Source organism: Propithecus coquereli, unplaced genomic scaffold (genome assembly GCF_000956105.1).
Source record: "Propithecus coquereli isolate 6110/MARCELLA unplaced genomic scaffold, Pcoq_1.0 Scaffold780, whole genome shotgun sequence".
Lineage (NCBI taxonomy): Eukaryota > Metazoa > Chordata > Mammalia > Primates > Indriidae > Propithecus > Propithecus coquereli.
This window is the reverse complement of record NW_012153952.1, coordinates 621,080-646,613: the sequence shown is the minus strand read 5'-3', so window position 1 is coordinate 646,613 and position 25,534 is coordinate 621,080. Positions and strand designations below refer to the sequence as shown.

Genomic DNA, 25,534 nt, shown 5'->3' with positions numbered 1-25,534 from the left:
CCACAGTCTCTTGGAGAGGCCCCGGGCTGGGGGGGTGAAAGAGTCCTGGGTCTCAGTCTTGGCGCTGCTGGGTGATCTCAAAGATTCCCAGGTTTCCTCATCTCTACAGTGGGAGCAATAGCATCCAATTTACTGGAAACGAGGCTCGAGTGTATTAATGAATGCGAAAACACTTTTGTAGAGCCTGAGATGCCTGACCATCCCGGGATAACCTAAGTACCACCTCTGTGGAAGACAGAAGTGAGTGAATCAGGCAAAAAACGGCCCCTTCCTCCAGTGAGTGTGGTCCAGGCACTGGGACGATGTCGGGGATCTGTCCTCGGTGCTGAAGGAAGCGTGTTGGCGCCGTCGGTCCAGCGGAGTCTGTCCGTGGTGCTGAAACAGTGATCGTACGTCCTCGACGCTTGGAGGGTGGAGGTGTCCTTAATTTTGAAGGGACTGGATTGTTGCTGGCTCCCACGGGCCCCTTCCGGTGTGCTACCTGCCACGATATTGGAAGGGGAGATGAGAAAACGGAGTAAAGACAGAGAGGGGGTTACGCTCCTCGGGCTCTAAGCTCGTTCTCAAACTTGGACGCTGCCCGCAATGCTGGATGCTGGCTCCGTCTGTGGTCTGGAGTGGCGAGCGGGCCGCATGATGGGTTGACCTAGTTCGGTGCGGGTTGGGGAGGGAGTCAGAGGGTCTGTCCGCGATGCCGAACCCTTGCGTCAAAGAGCCCGCTGAGGCGCCGTCCCCGGTGCTTTAAGGACGGGTGCTGTGCCCGGCGCTGTCCTCCTTCGTGGTGCTGAAACCGCAGCGGCCAAGGCCGAGTTGGGAACTAGGCCTGGGGAAGGGCAAAGGAAGAGAGCAGGAGGCACCCTGCCCAGGAGTCGCCGTGGGACCTCGCAGAAGCTACTTCTCTGATTTAAGGTGCTTCTTCATCTTTTAAATGGGATAACATGTCTGCTTTCCTGTCTGTAACGAAGGTCCATTCCGTCGGCCCCAGTAAAACGGTCAGAGAAGGAGTCGGAGGAGCTCGTTGGAGCCCTGCTCTTGGGAATGGGAGTGGCTGCATATCCGCCTCTCCCACCGCGCGCGCACACACACACCCGACCATCTCGGCTCATCAGCTGGGGGAGGCGACAGTCCAGAAGGGGCGAGCCAAGCCGCTGCGTAAGGCTCAGTATCTCTAAGCCAAAAGGAGCCTCTAGCTGGCCTGCCGCACTCCCGTTACACAGACGCGAACACTGAGTGCCAGGGAGGACAACGACAATAACTACTGAGCTCCTACCATGTAGGCAGCATTATGCTAAGCGCTTTATATACACCACTGCTCAAATCCTCACCACGACCCCTGGAGGTAGCCATCATCCTCACTTCTCAGGTGAGACCTTGAGGCTCAGACAGGGGTAGACACCTGGACACGGTCACACAGGGAGTCAAAGGCTGCAGCAGAGCTATAACCAGGTCTCCTGTGTCTTCCTCAGCCCAAATTCCTTCCTCCTCTCACCCTCCCCCCACTTGCACCCCCGCCTGGTCCCCTGACCCCGGCGCCCCCTGCTAGCAAAGTTAGAGTCCCTCTGAGCGCGCTGCTCTGGCAGCAGGTGGATTGGTCTTTCTCCTTATCCCTGCTGCATAATATGTCTGTTTCTGAAGCCAGCTGTGTTATGCTTTGCGGGAACCGTGTCCCTGGGGTGGCTTCTGCCAGCCCACCCCGTCCCCACCCCCGCTCCCAGGCGGGGGAAAGTTGCGGGTACCGCTTTAAAAATCCCAGCCTGGGCAAAACTTTGATGATAAATCAAGCGGCAGATCCCTCCGCCGCCGCCTCCTCTGGGCGGGGGGAGGGAGTGGAGGGAGGGGTGCGGCGGCGGCGCCGCGCGGAGTGGCCTTCCGCGGAAGGGAAGAGTCCCGCAGTCAGAGGCGGCCGGCTGGGCGTGCGCTCGCTACCCGCAGCCGGGAGGGCTGGAGCCGGACGACAGCTGGGACCCGGGCCGGGCTGGGGACAGCGGGCGAGGGGCAGCGGCCGGAGCCAGGCAGCCAGGCCGCACAGGGCAGGGGGCGGCGGGCGCGGGGTCTGCGGTCTCCGGAGCCCCGATGTGAGGCGGCGGCGCCCCCGGCCCGAGCGCGCACCATGGGGGCCCCGCTCGCGGTGGCGCTGGGCGCCCTCCACTACCTGGCACTTTTCCTGCAACTCGGCGGCGCCACGCGGGCCGCCGGCCACGCGCCTTGGGACAGCCATGTCTCCGGCCACGGTGAGTTCGGTCGCCGCCCCCACGGACTTCCCCCCAAGCCCCACCCCGGGGGCGCCGCTCCAACTTGGCAGCCCTGGGGCTCGAACCCGCGCCGACCGCGGCGAGAATCCCGGGGCGCCCCCTGCCGGCGCGGTGGACCCGCCCTGGTCCCCTGGCCAGCCCGGCGCAAGGAGGGGATACCCGGTGCGCACCCCGGTTCCCGCTCTCGCGGAGATGCCCCAGCCTCCCCCTGCACACACACACACTCGCACGGTACGCACACCTCCGCGGCCACACAGACACACACGGCCACAGACACGCTGAGAGCTACTCACTGCTTTCTCCCACTCACAACTCCTACCCTTACACATCGCCGCACACCTTCTCAGATCCCCTCCTCACTCCTCAGCCCTCACACTCGTGCCCACTACACACACACACACACACACACACACACACACACACCCCAAGCACCGCACTGGTGGGCTCACGCTCTGCCAGCTGGCACCCAGGCGCACACGCTTTGCCACAACTCTTGCCTGCCCACCTGCAGACACAGTGGCGCCCAAGCACACACACACACACACACACGCACACACACACACACACACACACTTGTGAACACACTTCGCTCACCCACTCCTCTCTGCCCATCTGCTTTTCCCCTCTGTGAGTTTAACCCCACGGCTGCCCTTGTCCCCTCCCTCTCCACACCTGCCCCTTATAGCACAGGGACAGAAGCCCTGTTCCTTGAGAACTGGTAGCCTGGGGCTGCAGCCTCCCTGTTGGGTGGGTGGCATCGCAGGGCTCGGTGGGAGCTCCTGGAAGACACTGGAATAGTTGGGGCCGCTGCTTCCAGCCAGAGGCATGGGAGTGGGAGAGGAAGGCTGGTGCTTTTGTCTGCCTCTGGGAGTGGGCAGGAAGCCCCTACCATCCTTCCATAGGGTCACCCCCATCCTCATCTTTGGCCCCAGAGGACTGAAATGTGGGAAATTCGACTCCAGCCGCCGTGGGAGCTGGGAGTGAGCGAGCGGTCCTAGCACTGGTTGCTTGAGTGGCAGAAGCTCCTTCCAGCCCCAGGGGAGCCCAAGTTGGCAGCAGAGTTGGATCGTCTGAGGCTGGCAGGTGTGGGGGCTCTGCGTCCCCCCTGTGAGCCAGGCTCTGGTACAGGGGCCAGGGCATAGATGGAACCCAAGTAGATCCTCCTTCCATCCACCCCCTCCCTGCATGGGCTCCTGGTCTTGCCAGGGAGGCCGCAGCACCAGTGCTGGGCACTGTGGGCCCAGGGCTGGGGGAGGTTTTCACAAAAAGCAGAGAATGGGGTGATTTACTCTGATGGAAATGAGTGAGGGGTGTGGGGGGCAGAGAGTCAGGGAGGGCTTTGCTGGGGCGTGAGCACAAGTGAGGTTGCTCCAGGGGGACAGCAGCTTCCACAGCCATTCTCAGGGTCTCTGGTTTTTGCGAACCACGACTCCCTGCGCCTTCTGCCTCACCGTGTTTGATAGTAAGGTGCGTCATTCACGCACCCTTCCCATCCCTTACCCAGTACCTACCGGCCTGGCGAGAGCGGTGACAAATAGGGAAAGGGTTATTTTGATCTTCAACCTATAGACGGGAAAACCAAGGCTCAGAGAGGTGAAGGGAGTTGCCCAAGGTCACACAGTGAGAGAGTGGCTGAGCCGGGACAGGCCCCAGGGTCTGTCGGACGAAGACAGCGCTTTTTCCAGGACATTCATCTCCCTGTCACATTCCCTTCCATTCAAGGGAGACTGGGAATTCCTCCCTCCCCCTCCTCTCTGCACTCAGTTCCTTGGCACAGTTGGAACTTAAACTCAGAGGGTTTTCCACGGAAGGGCTTCCCTGAATTTGCGGTCCCGAGAGGTACAAGGAATGGCGCTCTGAGGTTTATGGTCATTCTGTCCCTGGAGCACCAGACCCCAGGGGTTTGGGTACCACTCTGCCATTCCTGAGACCCCGCGGTGGCCCCCCCACAAGAGGAAAGCAGGGTCTGCCCTTTGTGTGACAGTCTCCGCCTGCCCCCTGGTGCCAGGCATGCTGAGGGGTCACAGCTCTGCCCCTCCAGCTGTCATCTCCCACCCACACCCTGGAGAGGTCAAGCCAAGGCCTGGGGCAGGGCTAGGCGGAAGGGCGGCGGCACGGGCTGCTGGTGAATTGGCTTCTCTCCGGACCCCCCGTGGGGCTCTGGGCAAGTGAGTCGCCCCTCTGGGCGCCCTCTGTCCCTGAAGAACGAAGAGGCCAGGCTGTTCCGCAGGGGCCAGGCTACCTTCCCTCGACATTGCCAGGTTCAAAGTCACCAAGCAGTGGCTGCCAAGGAGCCCCCACAGCTGCCCCTCTGCCGGGCCAAGTGCCCACTGCCACAGGAAGGGTTTGGAGCCACTCACTTAATCACAAAAAGAAACTGTTATTAATGATAGTGGGACGCGGCGAATAAGTGGGTCATGTCTAATAAGCCATTTGTGTTCAGGAGGAGAATACCAATTTGATAAAAGCTGTGTGTGCTGAAAAGCTCAGAAATTGCTGTTTAGCAGATTGGAGCCTGATCGTTTCATTATTCCTGGGCTCTGTGTGTCCTCAGCTGATTCAGGAAATGTGGCCGGGTCGGGAAGGTGTCTATGTCTGGGGGTGGGGGAGGGGGTGGGGACTGGGAGCAGGGGTTCCTGGGAGGGGCCCACTGACCCCGGCCGCATGGTGGCTGCTCACCCCTCCAGCTCCATCTGAGCCCAGCTGAGCCGCCGGGCCAGTGCCTCCCGCCTGCCTGCCCTGGAGCTTGTCACAGGGAAAGCCTGCGGCCAGATGGGTCAGCAAGGACATCTGTTTCGCTCCCCATCTCCCTCCTACTCCACTCAACCCACTTCGAAGAGGGCTTTTTAGAGGTGTGAGCAATGAACGTGGAGCGCATGGTGACTGCCTCTCGAGCAGGCACCAGGAACTGGGAGGCGGGGTGGTGATGGTCAGTGTCTGCACCTAGTAGGTGCTCGATAAACGGCAGCTATTTTGATTTTTCCTTATCAGAAATTGTTAGCCTGTTGCCATGCGCCCAGCAGGAGCGGGAGGAAAGGGAGCTGACATTTGCGAAATGCCTACTGTGTGCTTGGTGCTGCCAAGCCCTTGCCAGTGTTAACTCACTCAGGCTGACCATACATGCAGGGCTGGTGTTGCATATACGTAGAAACTGAGGTTCAGAGAGGGCCAGTGATTTGCCCAAGGTCGCCGAGTCTGTGCAGAGAGCTGAAAACTGTTCAGAATGAAGGTGTGTTCGGCAGTTCTGGGCCTGCCTCCTCCAGGACAGCCTTGAGGCAGGCTTGGCCCAGTCACCTGACAAAGCTTCTTGTGCAGAGCCCTAACCTGGGCATGCTGCCTTCCAGCTCTCCGGAGAACAGTAAAGCAGTAGGTTCCACCAAGAGGAACCGGCCGCTCATAAAGGTGGCAGGATCTTGCTGAGGGTACATGCCAGTTAGAAACAGGCAGCTGGACTGGACTCTTTATCCAGTGCTCTCCAGATTTCATCCAGGGCAGGGGTCTGGAAGGTGGGATCTTGGTGAGGATCTTTGCACACCTCCAGCCTCAGAGTCCCCCAGGGAGATTGTCATAGTGCAGATGCCAGGGTTCCCCCCAAACCCGCTGGCCAAAAGGGTTATTGATGGGACCCTGGAATCTGCATTGTAACGAGCTCCTCAGATGGCTCTTGTGCAGCCTGGAGTTTGGAAGCCACTGCCCTGAGTATTGCTCTGTGCCCGGTGGGACACAGAGGGATGGGATGGGAAATTGGCTGGTACTAGGGGTGGCCTGGTTTGGTTTCCTGGGTGTTGGGAGGGGTCCAGACTGGGGCAAGTATATGGACCCTGAGAGGAGCCCCAGGAAGCCTCACACTGCAGCAGACATCGTCCCCCCTCCACCATCCCACCACACACACACACACACACACACACACACACACACGCACCCACTCACGCACCCTGGGCCGGCACCTTCAATTATTAATACACCCAATGCAGACAAAGATCCTGGCTTGGCCTGGGCCTTCGTCCATTGAGTGATTACTATCCTGAGATTCTCTCTGTTGCCAGGAGGGAGCAGCGGGGCGCTGGGGGAGGGAGGGGACACTGGGCCATTTGGCAAGCAGCCTGTGCGCTGAAAAATGACTCTGGCTTCCTTGTGTTCCTTACTGAACTGTTGGTATCTCACCATCAATAAGCCGGCTAGTTTGGTGGCTGGAAGATGGAGAAAATTGAGTCCTGTCTTCCGAAGGTTATGATGTTAAAAATGTGTTCGCCTTTGTCTCGGGCGTTGGTGATTATTCTATCAATTACGCCCGTAAACACTCCACCTTGGGCTGAGGGTTTCCCGGCCTCCTGTGGGGAATTGGCCCTCACAAGCGGTTTTCCCCAAGTCCTTCACACCAATTGCTTTTGACACCTTGCCCATCAGCCGGCTCCCGCAGCCTTTCCCCAAACGAGAGGAGCTGCAGGCCGCCAGCAGGATGCAGGGAATTTGGCTCCTTGCCGTGGCAACAGCTAGGGTGCTGGGCAAAGTCGCCCATGGCGAGGGGGCCCTTCTGACCCACCAGCCACTGAGGCAGGAGATGGAGCACTTGGAATGGATCGCCAGGGCCCCGCCCTTAGGGCTGTCCCCCGCAAGCCCCTCTCTCACGGGTGGGAAGAGTAAGATCCAGCGACTAGGGAGAATTCGCACAAGGGAATTGGCCTTGGGACTGGCCCCGTGGTGGAAGGAGCGAGGTGACCTCCACGGTGCACACCCAGGAGGGTGTGCAGCACCCCCCAGAGCAGCATCCTGTCTCAGTGACCCTCCGGCCTCCCCCCAGGCTGAGGAAGAGGGTGGGGAGAGAGGAAGCGCATGGTGCGAACGGTGACGTAGGTGCCCGCGTGAGGGGTGGCGTCAGGAAGAAGAGGGGAAAAGTGGTACGAAACGAGGCCACTCCCAGGGTCTTGGCCGTGACCTTGGACTTTAGGGACCGAAGCAGCTGCTGACGAGGTTCTGGGAAATGAGTTTGGGGCCGGCTGGGCACACGGGGGTCAGGTTCCCTGTGTCCTGGCACCCAGCACGATGCCTGGCCCAGGGAGGTGGCAGGGAATGAATGAATGGATGGCAAGGAGGGCAAGGCAGGGGTCTGAGGTCCAAATTCTTAAACTTCTGCTTATTCTAACTTAACATACTTTTAACATTCAGATAATTTTAATTTCATGAAAATCCATGTTTATAGTAAAAAAAAAAAATCACAAAATTGGAGCCCTCCCTCACCCCTACTGACCACAGTGAGGACGTCCTGGGGTGGGTAAGGCTGATTTCACCCTGCGGTGGGTGCACCCAGGCCCAGCCCCCTGGGGTGCATATGAGATGCTGCAGCCATGAGGGCATTGGGGGTCCAAGGGTCATGCCCTTCCTCCCTACCCCCAGTGAGACTCCAACATCAGAAAAAGGGACAGTGGTCTCACTGGGGGAAGAAGTCCCCTTCTCTTCAGCTGACCATCCTGGGATCCAGGCCCCCCCACTGGCCCCCTCTGGTGCCCGCAGCTGTGGAGCAGGGAGGTGGGGGGGATGCAGAGGGAGGTGCTGCTCCTCCAGGTCCCCGCCAGCTGGGCCTCCCTCCCCTTCCTCAAAGCCACCAGAGGAGTCTCTGGGACTCGGCCCCACCATCCCCAGTTTAAACCCTTCTTCAAACTCCCCAGGGCCCTCGGCAAGACTGGGTCCTGCCTAAGAGGATTTAAGGCAGAACCCAGATAAACTTCTCGCATTTTAAAATGTGTACTGGAGAAATATAACCAGCACATCAAAACTGTGATTTCACAGATATGATTGCTTAGGATGAGACTAATGGGGGTATTAAAAAATAGTGGGTTCGTTTATAGAAAAACATTAAGGACATAATGTTACAGGTGGTACATAGGCGTGTCTGTGGGGATCCGTGGTGTGGGATGTCTTGGGGACTTGGGGGCATGCTGGCCCACAGGCGGCCCCCTCACACCTCATACTCTTCACACTGGAAACTGCTGGCCCATACGTGCTGCCATGTATTGGAAGCTTGGTTATGCATTCATTCTTTCATTCTTTCAACACATTCTGACTGGGCACCTGTTATGTGCCAGACTACTTTAGCCACTGGGGACATATCAGCGAAGAAGACAGATAAGGTTCTTGCTCTCTTGGAGTTTTCAGTCTAGTGGGGAGAGCAGAAAAGCTAAACCCATATACATATAAATAGTGATGAGAGTTAGGAAGCAGGGATGGTGTTCAACACGGAGAAGGGCATTCGCCCCCGGGGCAATGAAGGTTCCCAGTAGTGAGCTCCCCGTCACAGAAGGTATGCTGGACTCAACCAGTTATTAGCTGGGGGTGTTATTGTGGGGATTTCTGCCTTATTTCCCAAAGTAGCAAAGACTGGTGAAGTGGGCAGAGAATCCAGAACAAAGTGAGTGGTTAATAAAGATCTGCAATTCATTAATGGCGCTGGCACGAGGGCCCAGGTGGGTGGAGCTCCCAACTCTGAAGATGCTTGGCCCCACACAGGGGACATGGCAGGGACGGGGCCTTCTCTGTCCCCTGGGTTGGCAGGTGGGGGCAGTGGCTCCTTTGCGATTTCAGCTCTGCGTGAAAGAACCACAGTGATTTTTTTTTGTCCACCCTCCCCCTGCCTCTGCCTTGCCGGGTGACTTGGCGGGCCCCTTCCGCTCTCTGGGCCTCAGTTTTCCCACCGGAACAATTACGAGTTTGCCTAAGCTCTAAGCCTCTAGAATTCTTCCACCTGCATCTTCCTAAGCCCTGTCTTTTGTGCTGCAACCAGCAAGAAGTGGCGGAATTCCACCCAGCACGTGGCGCTCACCTCTCCGTGGCCTTTGGGGGTCTGTGAAGCAAACAGCAGCCCCGTTCACCGAGCATTTTCTGTTTCTGTCACTTCCCCTCCCTCCTCTCAGTCAACCCTTACGTGCATTCCCATTTTACGGACGAGGACACTGAGACACGAGGTTGACGCGACTTGCCTGAAGACACATACATGTTGCGAGGCAACGCCAGGCTGGAGCCCCGCTTGTGGGACCACAGAGCCAGGTTCTTGACCCGACCATCTGTCCTGCTCAGCCGGGTGTGCGGGCAGGTGCTCTGTTGCGGAGCAGTGCTCCTGGCTTTGTCGGATTCTCACAGGGGCCGGCAATGCCAAAACGCCGAGAACGCCTCGTTCTGGCTGAAAGAACATGGGTCTGAAAGTCTAGCCTCCTGGATCCAAGTCCAGCACTGTCCGAGGGGAGTGGTGGGGGTCTGGGGACTCGTGTGTCCCTGGCTGGGTCTTCCAGTGAGCGGTGGTTCTGTCTGAGTGTGTGTCTGGAGCGGGGGGGGGACCTGTGTGTGGTCTGAGAGGGAGGCTGGGTGGTCCTTTAGCTTCCTGGTCTGGGGGGGGCAGACTGGTGACCTCTGCCCTGTAGCCTTTGCCTCGGTGCCGCCTCCCCAGCCGCCTCCACGCGGGTGTTCTTGGAGGCGAGGCACAGAGGCTCTGGGAGCATCTGGAAGGCTAGAGCGGGAGCTGGGGGCGGGGTACGGGAGGCTCAGAGCTACCAGTTAGGGGGGTGGCAGTGGCCATCTGTGGGAAGTGCTCTCTGCCTGCCCCCGCCCTCTGGATCTTTCTCTCCCTGGGTCTCCCTTTCTCTCTAGATCTTTCTCTGTCTCTTTCCCTCTCGATTTCTGCCTTTCAGTCTCTTTCCATCTCTGTTCCTCTCTCCGTGTTTGCTGTACTCATCTTCCTTCTTCCTCTCATCTCCCCCACCCCCTGCCCCCTTTCTCTCCCTCCGCACACGCACACGCGCACACGCACACGCACAACTCTTCGGGTGACATCTCAGGATCACACATACACCTATTCCGTGTATTGTGATGACACCCACACAGAGCAGCCACTCAATAATGTCAGTGGAAGGAATGAATGAATGGCCAAGCGGCGAAGCTGGAAGGGACACCGAAGCTTGTCTACACTAGTGGCTCCTAATTTTTTTGGAAGTCACAATCCACTTGAGATTCCGATGAAGACTATGGATCATTTCCTCAGAAAAAATGCCACATAGTTTTGCCCACAGTTTCAAAGGGTTTGTTGAGGTCCCCAGAGCCCATCTCTGGTCCCCAAGGGAAACGGCTTTCATTTCACTGGTGAGGAAACTGAGGCCCAGAGAGGCGCCAGGGCTGGCCTTAGGATGTGGGACAAGTCTGTGGCAAAGCTGGGCTTGGATCCCAGAGACCTTCCCCTCCCCTGCAGCCCTTCACTTGACCGGGGGCCTCCAGCACAAAGCTTCGTTCACTTTTCCCAACAAGTCCCTGATGAACATCTTTGGGGGTGGGGAGGGGAGAGAGAAGGCGGACAGTAAAACAAGGAGGACTGTCGCCCAGGGAACAGGGCACAGGCAGGCAGGCCATCCTGAGGTAGGTCACTGTGTCCTGGTGCAGTCAGGGAAGACTTCCTGGGGGAGGCAGACTCCTTCTGGGCCTGTCTCCAGGGCCTGCGAGGGCTGAGAGGGGAACTCCAGAGGCCAGTGTGGAGCTGCGCCTGGCTGCCCGGGTCTGGCAGGGGTTGAGGGGAGAGTCATGCGTGTCTGGAAGAGCAGGCTGCAGCTGGAGCCTCCAAGATCGGGCTGCGGAGTTTGGTCTCATCTCCGGGGCAGCAGCAGCCCTGGAAGCTTTCTGAGTGGGGAAGGCACGCGCCGGGCTGGTGTTTGGGGGGGTGCGGCTGTGGGGAGTGGAGAGGGCAGCCCAGGCAGGACTGGGAGGCTGGAGGGCTGTTCCCGGAGGAGGAGAGGCTGCTTCCCGGGGAGACGCTGAGTTTGGTTTGAGCCCCACTGAGTTCCTGGGCTCTCGGGATGCTCAGGTTGGCCGTGGTATCCAGGGAGGGTGGGGACGTGGGCTCAGAAGGAGAGGGGAATTGGGCGTGTGTGTGTGTGTGTGTGTGTGTGTGTGTGTGTGTGTGTGTGTACTCTCCTCTTTTCTAGTCCTTGGACACACCAAGCTCCTTCCCTCCTCCGCCCTTTTCCCCCAGCTGCTGTCTCTGCCTGGCCTGCTCTCTTCCCACCTCTCTGGCCTCCTGGCTGTCTCCCTGTGCTCCGTGGTGCCCCTCAGAGACGCCCACGACCTCCTGGGCACCACAAGCCCTGCAGCAGGCAGCAGGCCCCCAGGCAACATGCCCACCTTGCAGAGGGGGAAACTGAGGCTTAGAGAGGTGTGGTGAACTTGGGCCCCACGTCTAGCTCAAAGCAAGAGAGCGGAGCCCAAACTTTGCTTCCTTCCCCCAGCCCAGCATTTTAAGGGGGCCTCGTTGGGTGGGGAGTGGGGCCTTGACCGAACCCCCTTTCTTGCAGCCCTCAGGCTTGGTTCCCAGCTGCAGCGACAGGGAAGAAGGCGGAGAGCAGACGGTGGGTGTCTGTTTTGCTTTGTGAGGTTTAAAAAAAAATCATTTCCGGCCTCGGAGGCAGCAGCAATTACGGCCAGCTCACTGGGGAGCTGTTTGCCGCCTGTCATCCGCCCCAGAAAAGGGTCCCTAATGGAGGCCCCGCGGCCAGAGCGCAAGGTAGTGGAAATAGCGCTCAAAACAAAGCTGCACTAATGGTCTCCGGCAGGCGGCAGGCAGGCAGGCCGGGAGAGGGAGGGCTGATGCCGGCTGGGGCGGGGCTGAGAGCCACCCGCTGGTCTCCTATGCCCCCAGGCACCCCAGCAGCAGGTCCCTGAACTCCCGCTAGATGCTGGAAGCCCCAAGCCCAGATCCCGCTCTGCTGATCTCTGGCTCTGTGCCTTTGGGCATGATAAATCCCCAAAGCAGGGGAACTGTAAGTGCAAAGGCCCTGGGGTGGGGTGGAACCCCTTCGGCTAGGGATTCTCTGGTTCTAGAATAGTCCTCCTGTTTGAAAAGTCCAAGCCAGGCCAGTCTTCTTGGTAGGGAAAAGGGAGACGGGAGGCTTGAAGAGGGGGAGCTGGAGCAAGACCAGGCTGTGAGAAGCCACAGGAGTAGCAGCCTAATCGTCCCCGTCGCAATAGTGCTGTGCTGGCCCACTAGATCCCGCTGAATCCCCACAATACCCATTTTACAGATGAGGAAACCGTGGCTCAGAGGTTTGCCAGAGATTGCCCACCATGAGCAAGTGCAGCTGGGGTTCAATCCAGGTCAGCCCCACTCCAGAGCCCAAAGCCCCCTTATTTCCTGCTGCCATCTTGGATTTCCCAACCCCAATTGGATGGGGTGGCTGGGCTGGGGCAGTCACTTGGTCCTGGTGGGGGCCAGGTTTGATCTGGCAGTGGTGGGGCCGTGGGCACCCTGCCCTCTGCCCCTGCCCACTGGGCACCCCCAGAACCTCTGCTTTGGAGCCTCCCAAGTGTCTGCCTCAGTGTCTCTGTCTCCCTCCCACGGGTCTCTGCACCCTGCCTTCGGGTGCCCTTGTCTGCCCCACCTTCTGCTCTGTTCTCCTTCTTGCCCGGCCGCCCTGGCCCTCCCTTTGCCTCTCCACAGCGCTCACTCTGCTCTCTCCTTCCCAGTGGATGTGGGGCTGCTCCTTCCTGGGGTTCTGGGGTGATTCCCATCCGTGTGGTGGATGCACCCTCCCTCTTTGTCCCTGCTGGAAGCAGGAAGGGGTACATGCCTGGGCTCTGGGTCAGACACTGGGGCTCAAATCCCCCCACTCAACATCTCTTAGCTTCATTCTGCATCGGCGCGGTGGGCTCGTCCGCCTGGCTTTGCAGGATGTGCAGGTGAGCGTGGCGGAAATGGCACCCACACAGATATCCAGGTGCCTGCGTGTCTGCTCTGGCCTCTGGCCCCCCCCACCCCCCTGCCACACTTGCGTCTCTCCCTCCCACACCCTCTCACTCCCTGTGGCCCAGAGCGTGGGAAGAGGAGGCGGGAATTCCACTGGGGAAACCTGCTCAACTCCCACAATCCTGCGAGTGCCAGAATATTTTCGTCCTCCTTAAATCTCCCTAGATTTGTAATTCCGCTGCCGTCTCCCTCAATATGTGCTGGTGGCCTTGGGAGGCGCCCTGCCCCCAGCTGCTGGTGCCCGCACTGCCTGCCCGGCTGTGTCGGGGCTGCCTGGCTGGGGACATGGGCCAGTCCCCACCCTCTCCAGCGTGCCTCAGTTTCCTCATCCGTAAGAAGAGGAAAATGATAGTGGCCACTTCCCAGGTTGTCTGGGGATGAGTTGTTTTATTATATGAAATGAACGCCTCGATAAAAAGTAATGAAATACTGATACATGCTACCAACGGTGGATGAACCTCGAAAACTTTAGGTTAAATAAAAGAAGCCGGTCACAAAAGACTACATAGTATATGATTCAATTTACAGGAAAAGTCCAGAATAGACAAATCTGTAGAGGCAGAACGCAGGTCTGTGGTTGCCGGGGGTGGGGACAAGGGGAGTGGGGGGTTTCCTTTTGGGATGTTGAAAACGTCTGGGGACCAGATAAACATGGTGGTCGTACAACACTGTGAATGCATTAAATGCCATTGAATTATGTTATCTGAATTTCACTTCAATTAAAGATGAATGAATAAATAGGAAGCGCCGCTATAGCATGTGCCAGGCAGTCTGCTTATAAATATTAACATGTCAAGCCTCACAGCAACCTTATGAGGTAGTTGCTATTAGTAGCCCCATTTTGCAGATGAGGAAACTGAGGCACCGCATCACCAGCCACTTAGCATATAGTGAGTACTTAAAACTGTTAGCTATTTAAATTTCTATTGGGTGGCAGCCCCGCTCCCCCAACAGCTAGGTGAAAGTGCTTGTGTGTGTCTCAGATGGAGCAATGAGTGGGCGCCACCAGGGAACAGCGGGCGTCGTGGACCTACTGTGTCCCACATGCTGAAACGGGCTCTTCGCCTGCATTCATTCATTTAATCCTGGAAATGAGCCTTTGAACCAATGATGAGGGGCGGGGGTGGGGGACCAAAGCTCAGAGAAGCGAAGTAGCTGACACGATGCCACCAGCAGGTCAGGGGAGAGCTGCAACTTCCGTCCTCACCTTCCTCCTGGCTCCTTCCCATTTTAGCCAACACATCAGCACTTCCCGTGGGCAGAGCCCGAGGCTGCAGAGAAGAAGGGGTGCGCATCCGCGCAGGAGAGCGTTTCTTTGAAGTCTCCTATTTCATTCAAAATTCATGACTTCAGTATTCTATTCCATAATATATTCATGTGTGTTTTAATACAAAAATAATGCTCTCTCCCCATTTTTCTGGAGTGAAGCCGATGCCTCAGGAAGTTGCTTGCCTGGTTTGAACAGCACAGGCCCTAGAGGAGTCATCCGTTCATTTCTCTGTTCGTTCACTCTCCACGTGTGCATTTGGGCCTCCTTCCCTCAATGGCTATTAGTTCTCACCACGTGCAAGTTGGATGCAAGGATGCAAGTGCATGGCCCAGCACCAAGGCCCTGGAGCTGGGGACTAGGGACGAATTGTGGAACTGGTCTGTGGCCACAGGAAGCCAGGGCTGGTGGTGGCGGGTGCCCACTGGTGTCCACACTTCAGCAGGACCTGCATCCCTAGCCCCTTCCTTTTTTTTTTTTAATTTGTTTTTTGGGATTTTTTATTTAGAAACAGGGTCTTGCTCCATCACTCAGGCTAGAGTGTAGTGGCACAATCATAGCTCACTGCAGCCTCAAACTCCTGGGCTCAAACAATCCTCTTGCCTCAGCCTCCTGAGTAGCTGGGACCTCCTGAGTAGCATGCACCACCATGCCCAGCTAATTTTTTAAAAATCTTTTTTAGAGTTGGGTCTTGCTATGTTGTCCAGGCTGGTCTTGAACTCCTGGCCTCAAGCGATCCTCCCACTGGGATTACTGGCTTGAGCCACCAAGCTCGGCCCCAAGCCCCTTCTGATCAAGAAGAAAGTCTGAGCTTGGTGCTGTTCTGAATTTAACACCTAACCCTCGCCAGTCTCCCTTGTTAATGAGAGAAGATGGAGACTGGGGCTCATCGTCTCCAGCAGGCAACGTTTTCTGGCTGGAATTTACGAATGCCGTGTGATTTTCATAGCGTTTATTTTTACAGTTACCCTCTATTTATGGCAAGTGCGGCTGATTTTTCGTTTATGGTAGTAATAAAAGTCTTCTTTTAAGCTGAATTTATTTAAGTAAAAAGGGAAAGATGCTTTGAAAATAAATGGTAAGTAAATAATAGTGCAGGTGGTGCAGAGACCCTGCATAAATGGCGAAGGTGGTCCCCAAAAGGTTGGAGCTGGGAAACCTCTCTCTGATATGCCCGTTCTTGTTCTGAGTCCAAACTCCAGTCAGTCTTCGAGTCCAAGCGTGTCCCCTCCTCCTAGAAGCCTTCCGTGACTCTCCAAGCAGACATGGGCCTGCCTTTTCCCAGGATCTCCCAGGACTTGCGCCGCCTTCCAGAGCGTCTGTATACAGTTTGCCCTGCACAACCCTGGGAGCCCTACGATTCATGGCCATGTGAACAGTGCACGCTCTGACCAACTGTACATGGCAGCCCAGGCTCAATCCCAGCCACTGTTCATATGATAGTCATCGGCCTGTCTGTCTGTCCCTCCTGTGGACTGCAGGCTCCCTGAGGGCCGGGGCCTGGTCTGCAGCATCTTAACAAGCCTGGCACAGGGCCTGGCCTAGGGCGGGGGAGTCCATCAGGGTTGATCTCTTTCATTCCTTCAGACAGGGAGGACTTAAGCCCCTACTGCGTACCTAGGCAGCCATCTTGCCACCAGGGCACGCTGCAGTTCCTTACGTGTTCTTACAAAATGCCTTCCTTTCTGCTTCTCGAGAAGGGCAAGCTTGTCCACTCCTGCTTGCCTGCGCGGAGTTGAGACACCCTTCATCAACTCGCACCTCAGCACCTCTTGCTGCAGGCAGCCTGTGGGGCCAAGGGCTGCCCAGGAAGAGACAGAGAGAACCTGGGCCCATCCCAGGCGCCCTGCACCACCCCCAGGGAGGATGGCGCCTGCGGGCTCTCTGGGCCAGCCTTCGCGGTTCCTGGAGGGCTCCATCGGGTTCATCTGGGTTTTCCTCTGCTGGGGGTCTTGCATCTCCTGATTTTAGGAGCCAGGTGAGATTTACAGGCGGTTGAGCTGGGGCCTCATTAAATACTCATTCTGTAGCCTTTTCCTTGGGAGAACCCCTCTTCTGCTTCCGGACTGTGAAGGTGGCCACAGGTCTTGCTGAACCTGGGCCACACTCCCCGGGGGGCCCAGCACCCAGCTGAGCTGGGCACAGAGCAGGCTTCTGGAAACAGCCCCAGAGAGTCACACTTTTTCCAAGCTGAAAAGGACAGGGCGTAGAGAAGACTTGGGCTTTTGCTGGGAAATTTTGCAGTCGGCTCTGGGGATGAAATCTAACTTTGTCCCTTCATGCTGTGTATCCTCAGGCACTGATGCTCCCTCTCTGAGCCTTGTTGTTACCTCTGTGAAATGGGGCTGATAATAGTACCACCTCATCAAGTCAGAGGATGAAGAGGGGTCCTGTGTGCGGTGCCTGGCATACAGGAGGGTTTCCTTCCTTCAGTGCTGGGGCGAGGCCCCCACGCTCTCTGAGCTTTGGTTTCTCAAGCTGCTAGGAAAGGCCAGGTGTGGATGGGGGCAGCGGCTGCAGGGGCCATGGACACCCTTACTCTGTCTTCGCTCAGCAGTGGTGCCAGCAGAAACAGGAGGACTGTGTGAATTCTGGAGTCCCAAGGCCTGGGTTCAAATCCTAACTCCTGCCCTGACTTACTGTGTGGCCTTATGACAACTCTGAGCCTCAGTTTCACTGCCTGTAATAGAGGGACAGTCTCCCTGCCCTTCAGGATCACTGTGGGCATTGTGTGGGATCGGGCACATCAACCTTCTGGTGCATCGGGAAGGCGACCCGCAGGGTTGGGGGGCTGGCCCAGAGCCGGCAAGGGTGGGGGAGCTGCCGGGAAGCAGCCACGCCCCTCCTGGCGCCGGCAGCCTGTTTATCGCCGTTTCATTCTTGGTCGCGTTTCACAAGATGACTTCATGTGCCGTCTTGGGGGAGCCTCCAGCCCGCCTGTCAGTCTGGCTGGGTGTCCCCTTGGCTGGCCTTGGGCAGCCGGTGGTCCCCAGGGCCAGAAGGGGGTGGGGACTGGCCCGCTGGGCCTGACTCAGGACCCCTGTTTGCCTGTGTCCATACTGTCCATACGTCTGTCCCCCTCCCTGCTCTTGTGGGCACAATCGCCTTGAAACCCCAGTCTGGCACATAGTAGGTACCCAATAAATATGGAGTGAATGAATGACTGGACGAGGGAATGAATGATCTCTGTGGCTCTTGTTCTTTTCCCTACAGTTTGTGATTTCAGTCCCCTGGGTTTTTGTCTGACCTTCCTTTCTCACTTCATTCATTCATTCATTCATTCAGCACATGCTTAACCGCCCCCTGCGTGTCTGCTGCACGCTCCAGCAATGCAGGGTCTCTGCCCTGGGGCTTCCCGGCTTGGAGAGACACAGACGCCTCAGTGTCTGTCATCTGTCACAGTCCAGCGCAGTGACAGGAAGACTCAAAGACCGTTGAGGGGCACCAAGGAGGGAGGGCACCTCCAGGCAGAGGCCACCGTGAGCCGGGATTCCAGGAACTGTGCACAGGCTGAGCCCCACGAGGGACGCATGTAAGTGGCCGGCAGGGGCCGCAGTTGGGGTCCGGGCAGGGCCAGAGCCTGCAGGCTTTGGATGCCCAGCCTGGGAGCCTAACCTTGACCCTGGGGGCTGGCAGTTTCCCACCTGAGCCAAAGAATGGGAGCTTCCTGAGGCCCAAGGCCTCCCAGAGCAGGGAAAGTGGGATCCTCCTTCCATCTGCCACCCAGCCGCTGTGTCCGTCCATCTGCATAAGAACAGCAGGGTGTTCCCTGAACACCTACTGTGTGCCTGGCGTTGTTCTAGCTGCCAGGATACAGCAGCAAACAGACTCGAATCGCCTACGTAGGGAGCTTGCAGTCTAGTGGGAAGACAGACACCAAATGCAATAAATAAGCAAAAGTATACCAAGTTAGTGACAAGTGGTAAGGAAAAAATATGAAGTAGGGAAAAGGGGGGCGGGGGGCAGGAAGGTCTCCCTGAGGAGGTGACTTTGGAGCCAAGGCGTGAGGGAGGTGAGGAGGACCCGTGTGGATGCCGGGGGGGCACAACAGGCACAATCCGGGAGATTTTCGCTGTAAATCCACTGCTGCGTGAGCCCAGGGAAGCCATCGGAGGCTTATTTTTTAAATTGTAAAATCTACGTAACATAAAATTGACCATTTTAACCATTTTTCAGTGTACAGCTCAGTGGCATCCAGTACGTTCAGGTTGCCGGGCAGCCATCGCCCCCATCCATCTCCGGCAATTTCTCGTCGTCCCAAACAGAAATCTGCATCCTAGTTAAACGCCCCCATTCGCCCCAGCCCAGCCCCGGGCAGCCGCCATGGCACTTTCTGTGTCTACCAGTCTGACCACGCCAGGCACCTCGTGAGAGCAGAGTCGGGCAGGGCTGGTCTTTCTGTGCCTGGCTTATTTCACTGAGCGCAATGTCCTCGGGGTTCATCCAGGTCGTAGCATGTGCCGGGATTGCGTTCCTTCTTAAGACTGAATAATATTCCATTGTACGCACAGACCACACTCTGTCCACTCACCACTGGAGGGTCCGGAGCAGAGGGTGTCACAGTATGATCCAGTCTGAGATGGGGGGCCCCCGGGCCAAGGGCTCAGCTGGGGGCCATTGGGGCCTCACTCGTTCTCTCTCCTCTGTCCCCTTAGCATCTCTCTAGCCCCAGCTCTGCCTCGGTTTTCCTTACTAGGAGCTGCCCCTGCCACCAGTTCCCAAGGGGAGCCCTGCTGTGGCTTTGGCAGAGACTGAGGGGTGGGCTCTGTGGGCTTCCTGGAGGAGGCAGCCTCACACCAGGGATCTGAAGGTTGGAAGGGCAGGGAGGGTTGTGCAGAGGGAGACGGGAGATCTGGGGCTGGACCAGAGAGTGGGGTGGGGAATGTGGGCTTGGAACTGGGGGGACCTGGGGTCTGGGCTGGGGCTGCCTGTGGGGGACAAGCCCCCCAGGCCTGCCTGAGTCCCCTGGCTTCGGGGGTGGCGTCGTCGGAGCCAATGCGCACGGAGGGGAGGCGCGGACTGATGGGTGAGAGGTCACGGGGCCCAAGTGCGAGGATAAATACAGATGCGGTGTCCACTGCGAAATGTGATACGGCAACAAGGAAACACCTCCACAAATCTTTCTGGGGATGACAGAATCCTTGAGCTAGAAGGTGAGAGAAGGGAGTGCTGTTTGCTGAGCACCTACTGTGTGCCAGGCATGCGGCGTATGCTGCCTCGTGTGAGCCTCTCACCGGCCCTCTCTTTCACCCCTTTTTCAGATAAAGAAACTGAGGCCCAGAGAGGAAAGGGGCTTGCCCAGGTCGCCCAGCTAGGGTGCAGGGGAAGCAGGACTCGAACCCAGGCCTGAAAGCCAAGCCCCGGCTGTTTGTGCTGAGCCAGGGCCTGGGAGGTCGGGAGGAGTCGGGGCCCTGGTCTTGAAGGGCAGGCGAGGTCCTCCCGGTCATCTCCCGTCTTTCCCACAAGCCAAAGCCGGTGACTCGGGCCAGGGCCACAGAACCATCTCCTGCCGCCGACGCACCGATAACCAGCCTGGGGTTAATTAATACATCGCTCCCCCAATTAAAAGCAGAAAGGAAGAAGATGTTACATTCAGTCAAGCCCCTTTCTCCTTCTGCAGAATCCTAATTTGTGGATACCGGTTTTAATTGTCTTCCCAGCGAGCCCAGCCCGGCTCAGGCCCTCGGGCTGGAGAAGACAATTGCATCCTTCTCAAAAATCTATAATTATACCAGCCTCCCTGGGGACTGGCTGCGGGAGCTACCTGAGCAGGGAGGGGAGCTCAGGGGCAAGGGAAGTCAAAGAGGAGAGATGGGTTTTATGTCCCAAGCTCCAAGATGCCAACACGGGGATTAGGGGTCTGGCGGCTGGAGGGAAGGAGTGGGGTGGGGGACTGGCTTACAGGCTCCCACTCTAGAGCCTTCTAGAACTGGGGTCAATGGAACCGTTTACTCATTCTGTGGCCTTGGGCACGTCACTTAACCTCTTGGAGCCTCAGCTTCCTCTTCTGAAAAATGGGGACAATAATGGTCACATCTAGCCCATAGCGTCATGGTGGGAGCGTGAGAAAATGCACACAAAGAGCTTGGCACGGTGCCTGGCACAAACGTGTAGATTATCATTATTGCATCATCATCATCATCATCATCATCATCAGAATAGATATCGATCACCTCCCAGTTTCTGGTGCTGATGCGGCGTCCTCATTCATGAGTCAGGAGAGGGAGGAAGAACTTCTTGCCAGTTAGGACTGCCCACTTTCAGTGGAGGTGAGAGACGCTGAGCTGCCCGTCTCTGGAGGTGTGCAAGTGGGATGCAGAAGCATGGATCCTGGTGGTTGAACTTCCCTGATAATTCAGACCAAATCCTGATGGGGGCCGTCGGACCCATGGATCTCGGTCACAGCTGCTGGTCAGACCTAGGTTTAAAATCCAGCTGTGTGTGTGAATCTTGGGCAAGTCATGTCACTTTCTGAACCTCACTTTCCTCATCTGTCAAATGGGTGTGGACCAGAGAGCATCAGAGCCAGTGTCTGCCTGGCGCTGGGCACGCGGTGGGCGTTCAGTGAATGGACTGGGTTTGTTTAAACAAAGCTCTCCGCGTTTCCCTCCTCCCGCCTTTGCGCACCAGGTTCCTGCCACCCGACACGCTTTCCTGCTGGCCTCCGCTTGTCGGTTTCCGCCCATCCTTCAAGGCCTGGCCTGTGTGCCTCCTCCTCTCTGAAGCCTTCGCAGATTCCTCTTCTTCCCCAAGTGAAAGTGGCCCTCCCCTTTCCCGTGCCCAGGGACGGGACACACACCTTGTCCCTCAGATTGTCTGAGCTGGTGGGCTCTTGGGATATCAGGATTGACCCCCATTGTATGGAGGAGCAAACTGAGGCTCAGAGGGGAGAAACCCTCCCAAGGCCGCACAGCAAGTCTGCTGGCAGAACCAGACTCTGTCTTCCAGCCCTGGCCGCTGGTGCTCACCTGCACCCACGGGCTTCTCCCTCTGAGGCTGTTTGGGACGGGGCCTGGGACAGACCTGTGGCCAGAGGAACTCAGATTCACCAGCAAATGCCCAGAGCCTCAGTCTCCCCACTTGTCCCGTGGACACGCTGCTCCCTTCACCTGAGGGGACCTCCCCAACCCACCCTGCCTAGGCGGCTCCTGGCAGGGTCTGAGGGGATCAGAGAGACCCCGGGACCAGAGCCCTCTGTGGAGAGGGAGAGCTGGTGGCCACCCCCACAGCTGACTTACCTGGCTCCCACCAGGCCTTGGACTTGATTCTCTATGTCCCCCAACCCGAAGCCACTCCCCGCTCCCAGCTCAGGATACTTGCCCAGCTGGGGCTGAGGTGGGCGCAACGCCGCCTCAGGGAAGCCTCCCCTGATTGCCCCCGGTGGGGTGAACTGCCTCTTCTCCAGGCCTTTGCACTCAGAATGCTCTCAGAATGGAACAGACTCCCCACTCTGCCCGGTGGGACTCTACACGGTTGGCCACTGGGGACTGTGCCTTTTGAGGAAAGAGCTCTCCGAGCAGAAAGAGTTTGAATAGTCTGGGAAGAACAGGGACCTGGGAGTCAAACAGGCTGGGGAGGGTGTCTCCCTGCACGGGGCCTCCTCTGAGCCATGGGACGGAGGGGGGACCTGAGACTGGCAAGCTCATCCCCTGCTGGGACGCCTGCCCCGCGTGGCCACTGAGCACAGGAAGTGGCCAATCGGGGCTGGGAGGTGCCGTGAGCAGGTACGATGCGCTCTGGTTTCCCACAGCTCGACACCAAAAAAGAATGGAAAATCTCATTAGTAATTTTCATTACATGTTGAAATAATAATGTTTGATACCTTAGGTTAAATAAAATACATCATTAAAATTAATTTCACCTGATTTTTTTTTTGGTTTTGTTTTGTTTTTTACCTTTTTTCATGTGGCTACCAGAAGATGGAATGTTCTGTGTGCCTCACGAGTTCTGTCTGTTGGGCAGCCCCGCCCTCGATGGCCGGTACTGGGGAGGGCGGCCGTGTGCTGGGGTCCTCCCTGTGCGCTTGCCCCCCGTGGGCTGCGGCGCCGTTCAGGCCCCAGGCTCGGGTCTGTTTGGGGGTGAGAGGGTCTGGCAAGGACTCAGGGCCTGGGCCTCACCTGGCTGACCCCTGACCCCTGGCTGCTGGTTCCCCCCGGACCAGACACTGCCCTCTCTGGGCTTTGCTTTCTACATCAGTAAAAAGAGCTGGTGGCCCAGGGCCAGGGTTTTCCATCTGTTTTTGGGGGTCTGTGGGTGGGGGGAAACTGAAGACAGATGGAGGCCCGGCCCCTCCCCAGATGGCCCTGGCAGAACCCCCGCCCAGGGACAGCCCACGCTGCCCTTCCTTCCACCCATGAGACCCGCACGAGCTACTTCCCATCCCTTCGCCCGTTTCGGGGGGCAGGGGAGTGCAGTGGCCCAGTCACTTAGGCCGGGGCTCCAGGAATGGCTCCACCCTTCCTGGCTCTGTGCCCCTCGTTGAGCAAGTCCCCTAAGAGCTCCAGAGCCCTTTCCCCACTTGTGGGAGGGGAAGTGTGGGCACTTTCTGATTTCTGTGGCTCAGGCAACAGCACCTGGAGGAGGTCACAGCTGTGTCCCTCCCACTGTCTTTGGCCAGCCAGCATCACACTGCTGGTCACCTCAGGTCCAACTGGGGGCCTGGCCACTCCCCTCCTTCCCCTGTTTGCAAAGGGTCCCTGGTGCTGGGCAGGAGGGGCGTGAATCAAGGCAGAATCCACTGTCCCGGGGCAAGGGGCCAACGACCCACTCTGATCACCTCCCGGCCCCTGCTGGTGGCTCAGGCTCTGCACAGCCCCCCGAGTTCTGCTCTAGGTGGCAGGGGCCTGTCGGGGAAGGCTGCAAGGGCTGGGCCTGGCCCAGGACTCTCCGGGTGGGGCCCCCAGCTCTGGACCCGGCTCCACCACTGCCCAGACATGTGTGTTCATTCAGTCCTTCATTCATTCAAAAAGTATTTACTGAGCACCTGCTATGTTCCAGGCGCTGTTCTAGGAGCTGGAGATATATCAGTGGACAAGACAGGCACAGTCCCTGCCTGCTGGAAGGCAGGGCTGACAATAAGCATAAATAAGCACATTAGCTGTGCTGTCCAGTGCAGTAGCCATTACCTACAAGTGGCCATTAACATCTATGTTAAAATGAAGTAAATTAAATAAAAGTTAAAATTCAGGTTCTCAGTCATACTAGCCACATTTCAAGTGCTCAGTAGATATATGTGGCTGGTGGCTACTGTACCAGCTCAGTACAGAACATTCTCTTCATCACAGCAATGGGCCAGCACCGATGGCGTTTGGAAGGGAAGGGTGATTTAGAGTGCTGGGTTTAAAGGAGGTGGTCCGAGTGGGCCTCATGGAGGAGGTGGCCTTTGAGCAGAGTCCTGAAGCATAGGAGGAGGGAGCTCCATGGGAATCTGGGGCAGAGGGTTCCAAGCAGAGGGCTCAGCAAGTGCAAAGGTCCTGTGGTAGGATCTCGGCTGGAGTGCTTCAGGAGGCCATTGTGGCAGGAAGGGAGTGAGCAAGGGATCAAGTAGACACGGGACGACAGAGGGGAACGGCCCCACCCAGAGGGCCTTGTCAACCATTTTAAAGACTTTGGCTTTTACTCCGGGTAGAGGCGCCATGGGAGGGTTTTGAATAGAAAAGGAACAGGGACTGACTTGTGTATTGCCAAGTGGCCTCTGGCGGCTGCGTTGAAATCAGGTCATGGAGGAAGAAGAGTGGACTCGGGAGGCCAGTGAGGAGGTCGCCCCGCTATCGCGGCAGCAGAGGTGGGGAGAAGCCCACAGGGCTCCCTGGACACAGTGTGGGTATGAGAGGGAGACGGGACGGCTAGAGTTTCTGGCCTGAATGCCTGGGAGCCCGGGCCCTCGGCTGTGATGGTGGGGGCGGGGTGGGCGAGGCCCTTCCCTCCAGCTGCGGGTGTTGCCACCTGCCCCTTGGGGTACGGACAGTCACAGCTTTGAGGTTGACTGTGTCAAGGTACCTCCCACCGTTCCTGGTGTGTGTTCGGTAACTCAACAGCATTTATTCTTACTAAACAGGCTCTGTTTACGTGACAGTGGCCAATGCCCCCAAACCTCAGAGGACGTGGAGAGCCTCCGTGAAATGTGTTATAAACCCTTGACCTTGGGGATCAGGGACATTTCAAACCTTCTTGTAGCCCAGAATCCCATTGTTCAAGTAACGCTGCACATGGAACCCTGTGTTCAGGGCAGAAAAGGCAAAAGCTTCCCGGTGGAGGTGTCTGGCAGTCCCCACCACCCAAAGCCCTCGGTATCCTGGGAACAAAACAGGTGGCCTCAGAGCGAGGCTCGAATCCAGGACCTCTGCCTCCCAGCCCAGGGCTCCCCCTTCCTCCTGTCCCGAGCTGGGCTGGGGCAGGAGGGACCCTGGGGCTGGGAGTCAGCACATCTGCCCCTCTGGGCAGGGGGTGCGTGTCAGGTTGCAGCAGCCAGAAGGGGCACAGTGGGGGATGGGGACTGGCAGCCACAGTGTTCCCTGGGTGACCTGCACGTTGCCAGGCATCTTTCCAGGGCGAGATAATCTCTCCTGAGAAGAGGGAAGAATTCTAATTACATCTCAGGACAATATTTGTTTGGGGAGACGAGAGACAGAACATATGGCGGGGAGGGGCATTGGGCCGTATTAAGTGGGGATTTGTTTTCTGGTTTACCTGGCGGTGTGGTGTGGCAGGACAGCACACGGGGCAGGGCCCTGCCGGGCTGGGGGAACCGCCTGCCCTGGGATTTGTGGGGCTGGGGACGGGTGTGGCTCCCACCTCGCCCTGAGAAGAAGGAGAACACTGCGCTGGCCCCGCGCACGGGGACAGGACCTGGTGCAGGAACCACGCTGCGGGAGCTCGGAGTCCCTGCTCCTGGAGTCCCACGGGCAGTGGGGCAGGGCGGGAGGTGGGGGACCTTCCCAGGACCGTCAAGGAAGGCCCCCTGGGGGGCAATGTTTGCACTGAGCTTTGCTGGATCTGAGGGAGCCAGCTGGGCAGAGGGGGGTCAAGGGAGGGACGTTCCAGGTGGCGGGGGGAACAGCCGGGGCAGAAATCAGGTGGGAAATCGAGGCACGTTCACAGGACAGAGAGGAAACCAGGGGAGGAGTCTGGGTTTTATCCCGGGGGCGCTGGGGAGCCATGGGAGGGCTCTGAGCAGGGGAGAGGCTGTGTCTGATTTGGTTTTACAAAGACGGTGTTGGCTGCTGTGCACGGTGGGGGGGG

At 57.8% G+C, this 25,534-nt stretch overlaps 1 protein-coding gene across 2 annotated transcripts in view; it reads left to right on the top strand.

Annotated features, from left to right (window-relative positions):
* The first annotated feature begins 1,867 nt into the window (after positions 1–1,867).
* The window catches only part of VSTM2L (V-set and transmembrane domain containing 2 like), a 35,178-nt gene continuing 11,511 nt past the window's right edge, over positions 1,868–25,534 (top strand). The window contains exon 1 of one of the 2 annotated variants that reach the window (XM_012662807.1): positions 1,868–2,231. In XM_012662807.1, the coding sequence (XP_012518261.1) occupies positions 2,111–2,231 (121 nt within the window). In that variant the 5' untranslated portion in view covers positions 1,868–2,110. The remainder of the gene's footprint in view (positions 2,232–25,534) is intronic. The other variant, XM_012662808.1, reaches the window with a different exon arrangement.